This window comes from Corticium candelabrum, chromosome 11, assembly GCF_963422355.1.
Source record: "Corticium candelabrum chromosome 11, ooCorCand1.1, whole genome shotgun sequence".
NCBI lineage: Eukaryota > Metazoa > Porifera > Homoscleromorpha > Homosclerophorida > Plakinidae > Corticium > Corticium candelabrum.
Window position 1 is genome coordinate 7,546,240 of NC_085095.1, and position 10,106 is coordinate 7,556,345.

General features: G+C 41.9%; 2 protein-coding genes across 2 annotated transcripts; one reads left to right on the forward strand and one right to left on the reverse strand.

Annotated features, from left to right (window-relative positions):
• The first annotated feature begins 367 nt into the window (after nucleotides 1-367).
• LOC134187270 (DNA polymerase theta-like) lies at nucleotides 368-6,945 on the forward strand. The gene has a single exon (XM_062655385.1). It carries the CDS (start codon nucleotides 368-370, stop codon nucleotides 6,734-6,736), a length of 6,369 nt encoding a protein of 2,122 aa, XP_062511369.1. The 3' UTR covers nucleotides 6,737-6,945.
• Nucleotides 6,855-9,077, reverse strand: LOC134187271 (glycoprotein endo-alpha-1,2-mannosidase-like). The gene is made up of 4 exons (XM_062655387.1): nucleotides 9,062-9,077; nucleotides 8,876-8,994; nucleotides 8,455-8,541; nucleotides 6,855-7,988 (listed from the first exon to the last, which is right to left on the reverse strand). The coding sequence occupies exons 1-4, from the start codon at nucleotides 9,075-9,077 to the stop codon at nucleotides 6,855-6,857; spliced, it is 1,356 nt and encodes a 451-aa protein (XP_062511371.1).
• Between the last annotated feature and the right edge of the window lie 1,029 nt (nucleotides 9,078-10,106).

Below are 10,106 nucleotides of genomic sequence, written 5' to 3' on the forward strand. Positions count from 1 at the left end.
CATGACACACACGATGGTCCTCTAGCTATAGGTCCTCTAGTACTTTGACCAATACACATGCACAAACTTTAATTAATGTGTGTAGTCTACCAGCCACCAATATGTACAAAGTTTTTGATCAAATATTTGATTAAAAATTAGCATGCAGCTGACACTGCATGCCTACACAACAAAATGGCGGCAAACAAAATAGCGTTAAAATCATCACCTAAATAACAACGTCTGTCTTTTACCCTCCGACATATAAACATTTTCTTTCTGATATTTGTCACATTCTCAGGACGCTCCTAGAAAGTATTTTTGCTTGGCTCTTCCACATACGGGTGTTTGACCGCCAAGTTCAAATTACAAGCTCTTCCTCTCTGCCATGAAACGCTCCGGAAATTGCAGGAAGCGAGTTGCTTGTTTTAAATCGAGTGCAGAAAAGAGACTGAGATTGAAAGAGCGTGTTGTCTTGCCAGTTCCGTGTCACAAAGAGAAAGAGAACGAGCAGGAGTGTGTCACTCCGCCATCATCCCGACGAGGAATGTTAACGAGCGTCAAGCGACGCGTTGGATTGGTTGGCAATCGACAAATGAGTGGATTTAGAAAGGTGACGATTTCGTCTGAGAGTCGGGCCTCACAGAAATGTGGCGGGAGCAAATCACGCTCTCTCACTCAGTCAGGTGTTGTGGACCTACCACTTGGCGGGAATTCATTTTCTTGTTTGGATGCGTCTGACATGGACGCTCAGATGATGGAATGCATGAATGCAATTGAGAATGTACAAGATTTGGGCAGGAATTCCGAAATTGTATTGAAGTGTGGAGATGGCAGCTCATCTCTTGGGTTTGTTAGAGCTTCTGAATTAGCGGAGATACAGGGCATGTTTGAGACTACCGATGGTGCTGATGATAGTGAGGTGAATGAGTCCCAGACTTTGTTGTCTCCACTTCAATTGGAGCTGAAGTCTTGGAACTTGCCTGACAAAATAGTTAAACGATACAAAGATATTGGAATAACTCACATGTTTAGTTGGCAGGCAGAGTGCTTGTTGACATCGAAGGCATTGCAAGGTGGCAATCTTGTCTATTCGGCTCCGACTAGTGCTGGCAAGACATTAGTAGCTGAACTGCTTATTCTCAAGCAAGTGATGGAGACATGTCGTAAGGCACTCTTTATTTTGCCTTTTGTCAGTGTAGCACAAGAGAAAACACGTTATCTTCGTGCGTTGTTTCAAGATGTTGGGCTTCGTGTGGAGGCATTTGTTGGCAGTCAGTCTCCAGCATGTGGATTGGCTGCAGTCGATGTAGCCGTTTGCACAATTGAGAAAGCTAACAGTTTGGTAAACAGGCTTTTAGAGGAGAGAGAGATGAAACAACTTGGCATTATTGTAGTTGATGAGCTGCACATGGCTGGTGATCAAAACAGAGGCTATCTTCTCGAGCTGCTGCTTACCAAAGTTCAGTTTGTAACTTCGGGTGCACAAACCTCGGATTGTGTTCAGATTGTTGGGATGAGTGCTACACTTCCTAACCTTCAGATTGTTGCTGATTGGTTGCGTGCAGATGTTTACTGTACATCATATCGTCCAGTTCCTTTGACTGAATACATCAAGATTGGCAATCAAATCTACAATAAGAAGATGACACTTATTCGCGCTATTCCAGAATCGGAGATGTTGAGTGATGATCCCGATCATGTCATATGGCTGTGTCAGGAAACAGTTAGTGAGGGCCACTCTGTACTCATATTCTGTTCAACAAAAAATCAGTGCGAGAAACTAGCGGAGAGGATAGCTGCAAAACTTACTCGAGGTTCTAGGGGATGTAACATTTATATTGATTCAAGTCAAGTAAAGCGACTTAGAGAGCAGTTGGAGAGAACATCAACAGGGATAGATCATTTGCTGGCCAAGACACTGTTTAGTGGAGTAGCGTTCCATCATGCTGGCTTGACTGGCGATGAGAGAGAAATTATAGAGATTGGATTTAGGCAATCGGTCATTCGGGTTCTCACTGCAACTTCAACTCTATCATCTGGTGTTAATTTGCCTGCCAGAAGGGTTATAATCCGTTCTCCAGTTTTTCATAGAACAACATTGGATGTGATGACATACAAACAGATGGCAGGACGTGCTGGAAGGAAGGGAGTGGATTCATGTGGAGAAAGCATTTTGGTATGTAAGCCGACTGAGAAACAAAGGGGTGTATCATTGATCCGATCAAGTTTTAAACCAGTGAAGAGCTGTTTAATGAGCGGGGAATCAATGGATGGCAACTGCTCGGCTATGAAGAGAGCTTTACTGGAGGTGATTGCTAGTGGTGTTGCTGTAACATATAATGATGTGGAAAGGTACACAGAATGCACTTTACTAGCTGCTGAAGTGAAAGCTGCCAACAGAAACACAAATGCTGTTAAAGAAACACTTGCATCTTCTTTGGAGTTTCTGCATAAGAATGAATTTATCAGCATGAGAAGGGATGCTGCTGGTGAAGGCGATTCTGCTGCCATTTTTTATCCAACTCAGTTGGGAGCAGCTTGTTTAGCATCTGCTCTATCACCCGATGAAGCGTTGATTGTACTTGGTGAATTGCAAAGAGCAAGGAAGAGCTTTGTGCTAGAAAATGAACTTCATCTTGTTTATCAAGTGACGCCTGTCTTCTTGCAGAGACAATGGCCTTGTCCTAACTGGTATAACTTTCTTTCTCTTTGGGGTAGATTGACACCTGATTTGCTTCGTGTTGCTAATCTTGTGGGTGTCAGAGAATCATTTCTTGCTCAGGCAGTGAATGGTAGAGTTCTTAAGAGAACGCCAGAACAAAGGTCTGTTAGTCGTGTCCACAGACGTTTCTTTACAGCTTTAGCTCTTCATGATCTCATACAAGAAATTCCTCTTTCTGTTGTGGCAACTCGTTATGGTGTGTCTCGTGGACTTTTACAGTCACTGCAGGCAGCAGCAGCCACATTTGCTGGCATGGTGACTGTATTTTGTCAACGGCTGAGTTGGCACAACATTGAGCTGTTGCTGTCTCAATTCCAGAGTCGTTTGTGCTTTGGAATAGAGCGAGAATTATGTGAGCTTGTCACAATATCATTGTTGAATGGACATCGAGCTCGAGCTCTCTACAATGCTGGATTTAGATCTCTCTCTAGCATTGCTGTTGCATCTCCATTAGAAATCGAGTCTGTTTTGAAAAAACTAACACCATTTAGAAGCACTAGAGATGAAGATATGAATAGAAGTATTGTCAGCTGGTTAACCAAACTTCGTATGGGAGTAACAGAGGCTGAAGCAGCTGAAGAAATTGTTAAAGAAGCTCAGTTTTTTATCAATGACAAGGGCATTAGTAATAAAACATGTATTGTAACAACAGAACCTCACAAGCAAACCATTCTGATGTTGAAGATGGACACAGACAAGCAAACTGATGAAGCGAAACATGTAGATAACGAGGGAAGTGTTTCTGCTATACATGAACAGAAAAGAAGTGACATTAGTGATTGCCATAATAGTGAATTAGCAGAAGCAGAGCAAATGAAATCAATGTCTGTTGGTAATGTGGCTGTAAGTCACAGACACAATGAGAAAGATGACAAAGTTGAAGATGAAGTGGGAAAAGAAGGACTGAAGTCTGATGTCATGGAGGAATCGTGTCTGCTATTTAGTGGTGATGGTTTAATCGGTGATGGACAAAACAGGAAGTCTCCTACTTTGTCGTGTGTATCATCTGATTTTGATAAAAAGAAAGAAGCTGACAGTGATCACAAGGCAGAAGAGCACGCGACTCAACCTGAAAGGGGCACTTGTAAACCAAATGCCATTGCTGAGACTCCAGAATTTGCACATCAGCTTTCTAATTTACAAGAACTAGATAGGATTACATCTAACTTGTCTTTAGATGTTGAAGTCAATCCACAGAGTGTTCATATGTGCCACGATTCTTTGCTTAAACAACTTGAATCTCCTGTTGCTTTCAGTTCTGACTCTAAGGATTTGACAAGAAGGCAAATGCCATTGGCCATATCAACACCTGTTATGGATCATTCTAAATATTTTGAGTCAAACTCAGTGAATGACTTAATGGCATGCAGACATCCATTGACACGGTCAGTTCAGGAGAAATATGAATCTCCAGTCTGCACCATCTTATCTGGAAGCATTGTAGCAATCACGCCTGATTATGGAACATCACCTCAAAACTACATGTCGGCTGATTTTAGTTCAACAACCATGCGGCTATTGGAAGCTGCATGTTATGAAGCGGAAAACAAACAAATGTCTAATCTGCATAGGCTGGAGAATGAGTTGGACAATCATTCAGTAAAACGTCTCTGTTTTTCTAAGAGTGAACTGAATATGATGTCCGGAATAGATGCGAAGGAGTTGCAACAGACTACAGAAGTAAATGAAGTAGCAGTTTATTCAAAGAGCCAACAGTCAGTGAAACAACATTCGTCGTATCTAGCATCAGTACATCATTTGCTGCAGAAAGAGAAAATATTGCATGGTGACATTAATACTGAAACAGAAAGGATTACATTGTGCAATAGAACTGGCAAACAAGGTTCAACTGCAAAGGCTTTGCCAACTCACCATACTGTGTTTCAGATGAGACAAGCTCAAGGCAATTTGCATATCATTGATGTCGCAGCTGACAAGGAGTCATTTCAATTGTTTTTGACAAAGTGGAAATCACAGAGTCGTTACTCTTTATGTCTTGCTTGTTATCATGTCTCTGATACTGCCTTTTGTCAAAGTCATTTTAGAAGACGACTAGTTAATAAGCATGTCCATCTTGGAGGCATCGATATCCCAAACTCCACGGAGAGAATAATCGGCCTTGCTGTATGTTGGAATAGTAAAGATGCATATTTCTTATCACTGGCTCTGTCACCTGAACAATCTAGTGATGTAGATGAGGAGGACTTGGAATCGAGGTCATGTGAGCCTCTTGTTCACAACAGTGTGACTCGGACTATGCTACTTAATGGTTTACAAGATGTGTTAGAAGGTCGTGATGCATCATCTGTTTGTGTAATGTTTAATGTGAAAGAGCAGATCAAGAAATTGTCGGCAGCCTGTAACTTGTCAATTGTTCAAGGATCGTTTGCAGATCCCAAGGTTGCAGACTGGCTACTTCGACCTGATGAGAAGGAGAAAAACTTCTATCGACTACTTTCCAATTATCTGCCAAATGAGGTCAATTCAAAGAAAGAAAGTATTGGGTTTCTTGTAACAAATCCTGAGTCACCACGTGTTAAAGCTTGTGCTGAAGCAGTTTTGTCATCAATTTTAATGGATCATCTCAAACCGATGCTGGAGGCTGAAAATCTATGGAAAGCATTCACACAGGTCGAAATGCCATCAATAATTAGCTTAGCAAAAATGGAAACTAATGGGATTGGATTTTCTCGAGAGGAATGTGAAAAACAGAAGGCCATTTTACAGAAAAGGAAACTGTCTCTCGAACAAGAGGCTTACCATTTGGCTGGTCGCAAATTTTCTTTATCCAGCCCAAAGGATATATCCATGGTACTGTTTCATGAGTTAGGCATCTTCACTCCTACTGATCTTTGCATAAGAACAGTGAAACCCAGTGCAGCGAAACGATGGAGACATCTCGTTCAGTGTAGTACTTCAAAAGATGTGCTAGAGAAGCTGCAAGGAAATCATCGACTTCCTGGTGTTATATTGGAATGGAGACGAATTCATTGTGCAATCTCCAAAACACTGTATCCCATTCAGAAGGCTCGACAATGCAATGCAATGATGGATACTGATCGAATTTACTTTGTCTGTCAGACACACACAGCTACAGGTCGAGTTGTTGTTTGTAATCCGAACTTACAGAATGTTCCAAGAGAGTTTGATATTGGCACGGCTGTTAGCATGACAACTAGTCCTTGTATGCGGGTAGTGTCACATCACGGAAAAATTCAACGCTCACAATCTCCATTGAAAACCATCACAACTAGTTCTATTTGCATGCGAAATTTCTTTACAGCATCTTCTGGCGCACTTCTTCTTGCTGCTGATTACTCGCAGTTGGAACTAAGGCTCATTGCCCATCTTTCTCAAGACGTGAAACTAAGGGATATTCTTAGCAGTGGGGGTGATGTATTCAAGATGATAGCCAGTAAGTGGCTTTCTGTAGATGTCGATCGGGTCTCTCCAACACAACGACAACAAGCCAAACAAATTTGTTATGGCATGATCTATGGCATTGGAGCCAAAGCATTAGCAGAGCAGCTTGAAGTGTGTGAAAGCAATGCACTTCAATTCATGGATTCGTTCAAATCTCAGTACCCAGGTTTGAAGTCATATCTGAGCAAGACAGTGATGAGCTGTCAACAGAGTGGATACGTTGAAACTCTTATTGGTCGGAAGAGGTATTTGCCAGCAATACACTCAAAACAATTACATGCTAGGAGTCATGCTGAACGGCAGGCTGTGAACACAACAATTCAAGGCTCTGCAGCCGATTTAGTTAAGATGGCAATGATCAATGTAGACAAAATGTTAGTTAAAAAATATCCACCCACGCATGATGGCAAGCAGCGTGGTGGAATGCTGGTGTTGCAAATTCATGATGAATTATTGTACGATGTTGTGGAGGAAGACCTTATGTCTGTGGCTGCAATTGTTCAACACGAACTGGAGCATGCTCTCGAACTATCTGTCCCGCTTCCAGTCAAACTACGAGTCGGAGTTGCGTGGGGCAGTTTGGATACCCTGAAGATTGATACTGACTAATCATTACAACACATTTATGTATAGATTTGTAAAAATAGCGTTAATTACATCAAGATACCACTATCAGAGCAAGAAACCTTTCTAACAAAACAGCATCAATTATTCAGTAGGATGATTACTACTTGCCCACTAACTGAGCCCAAGTTCGTGTAGCCTCTAGATATGCATCTGGTTTGAGTGGACTGTAGTCCAAGTATGTGAAGTCATCAATAGCCTTTGGTACTGCAGGTTCAATTTGTGTGCCTTGGTGCCACTCATTGAAAGAGGTAATCGATACAAAGCGTGTCTTCAACTGCAGTACTGCTTGGAAACTACTGGCACAGTACACTCCATGCTTCCGGTCACGAATATTTGCTTTGTTCCAAGGCCTAAATAGTTTCCCTAATTGATTGGCCATTTGTTTCAGACTATGCCAGTTGCGTTGTGTGCTGCCATACGTGAAGCCATTAGTAGCAAAATAAGTATAGAAACCATCGAAATTTGCCCGCTGAAGCAACCCTTTGTGGCCTTGCTGCACGAGCAAAGTGATGCATATGCAATCATATTTGCTGCCTCTGATAGAGAGTTTACCATTCGGATGTAATAGATTCACCCAGTCTTCCGTTGGAGTAAAATACGAATCATAGACGTAGATCATCGGCAATGCAGGCGAGCCGTTCTTCCTCTCGACTCTATAGAGAGCAGGATGCTCGCCGTATGTGTCAACAAAATACTTCAAATCATCGTATAGCCTCTGGCCTTGGCGTCCATCATATGGTTCACTATGCATTGCTACTTTCAATTTATGTTGATGGGCGATATCCAAAATTCTAGGCATCACACTATCCAAACCACTTCCATTCGGATCGTGCCTGTTGGGAGGAAACCAGGACACGACTAACACTCCGATCCCGGCAGTCCTCATCTGCAGCATATGTATATGTAGCACAGTCCGATTTCGAGAGCTGTATGCCCCGAGTTGCGGATAAAAATTCGATCCGACATCGTGAGGTGGCACATGCCGGCCAGTCCTCCATTTTGTCGCCTCTTTCTTGTCCCAATGCGGCATATAGACATGATTCCAGTGCATATAATCTCCATCGACGTCAGGGGAGTCATACCACGGATAATAAAATGTATGAAGATTGTAATTCGGCAACGGCAGTCGATTACTTCTCATGCACACTACTAGCCCGCACGCTCGTAAATCGACGTAAATAGCACGTAAATCGAATTTACGATTATCGTATTGAAACTGTAAATTACGCCGATCCTACTCGTAAATAGACGTATTTATTCGTAAATGACCACTTTACGTTCATTTAGGGTCATTTACGTAGCAATTACGGATCATTTACGATTGTTTTACGTAGGGCTTACGACTCGATTTACTCTAGCTTACGTCAATTTACGTTGTGAAAACGGTTTGTATGTACACTGGGCATTTACGTAAAATTTACGTCTAATTATGGCCTAATTACTTTTCAATTACGGTCATATACGTAGCAGTTACGTAGCATTTATGACTAAGTTTCGTATACATGCATGCAGTAACGCGAGAGTGCAAATTGCCACACCGTCAGGCAAAAATTTCCTTTATTATCAAACTAATTATGTTAATTACAAAATGATATAATACAAATTACAAAATCACAAGTTAAATTATTTGACAGTTTTCTTGATTCCATATAATTTTTTCCTGCCGAATGAAGAGATCAATGATAATGTCACGAACGTACACATGTAGATAATGCTAATACATTTAGTGCCCTCGATGGCAGTCGTCTTCTTCTGCTTCCAGGTAGAATAGTCTTCCCATCGATAATCTGAATTATTTCAATCAAAAAAGAATCTGTATCAAAAAATGTCTAATTGTAAGTCAGAGTATCTATATATAGCTATTTTTAGAATACCTGTCGTCTAGCTAGAAGTCCCAGCGCCACGGGGCAGCCCATTGTCACGATTGTTCAAAAGCATGCATCTGTCGCTTGGAAGTGGGTACGCTACCTGCAGCTGTCACTAGCCCTGCAGCTTGAAAATCTATTTCACCCGTTACCACAAATTGAATTTAAATATTGTGATAATGAATTACAATTGTCACGTGCACGACAGATACGTAGTCCGAGCTTGCAATTGGCGACAGCTGCAGGTTTCCCAAACCTTCATCACCGACTGCCCGTTCGTGATCGAGAGGTGGATGTCGTGATGCGTACTGCGTCGGTAACGTGGCGCGACGTACGGATCTGGAATTCCTAGGATGACGAGGCCGTCGCGATCGTCTAGATGCACACGGGACAAAATTTGTCCCAAAAATGCATACAACAGTGCAAAACAATTAACACTTACGCTGTGTTACATTCATGGCGTTTTATGCGCTGCCGAATGTCTTGCATAATACCAACTCTACAGTAGACTTTGACCAAAGGCCTGTCAACATATCTATGCCTACTACATCACCAAAAACTTAACATGTTGCCATTACTTTTGAATTAAAGTTTAGCTCATAGAAGCCTTTTTGTACGCCTTCTCTAGAGAAGGTCTTGCCAATACTATAGGCAGCTAATCGAAGCATAAAGAATGCACGATGTAGTCCACTTAAATCAATTTTTGTCAATCATACACTACATAATTAGATGGCTAAATTCTTAGTTGCTTACCGTGTATTGCAACCGGTCTTTGTTGCCTTTCACCAGTTTTAGCGAACCATCCATTCTTGGCACGAAGCGTCTAATGACAGCTCGACGCCTATCAACCGCAATTGTACACTGCGTAGACCCTCCCATGGGCGGATCCTTCATTTCACACAGATTGACGGCTCCGTCAAACCTTTGGTCTCTAGCCTTGTGTAGTACTCTGTATACGGCTTACACACATTTGCATGTACTGAACGGCGATATTATTCTTAATTAATTAATAAAGATGCATGTTCAAGAGCTCCTATACTCTAATGTCAAATGATGGAGTGTAATCACACAGTGCACGTGTCATTATGACCTAGCGATGTTGCGTAAATCAACGTATCTAAATAGGACGTAAATAGACGTAAAATACGAAGACACATAAATCTTTTGTAATTTACGTCGCAAAGTGCATGCGCAAAGCTACACTTCAGACGGAAAATACGACCCAGGGTCGTAAATTACGAAAAATTACGTGTCTTCGTATTTTACGTCGATTTACGTGCTATTTACGTCGATTTACGTGCTATTTACGTCGATTTACGAGCGTGCGGGCCAGTAGTGAGCTCCTGCTCGTTCTCTTTCTCTTTGTGACACGGAACTGGCAAGACAACACGCTCTTTCGATCTCAGTCTCTTTTCTGCACTCGATTTAAAACAAGCAACTCGCTTCCTGCAATTTCCGGAGCGTTTCATGGTAGAGAGGGAGAGAGC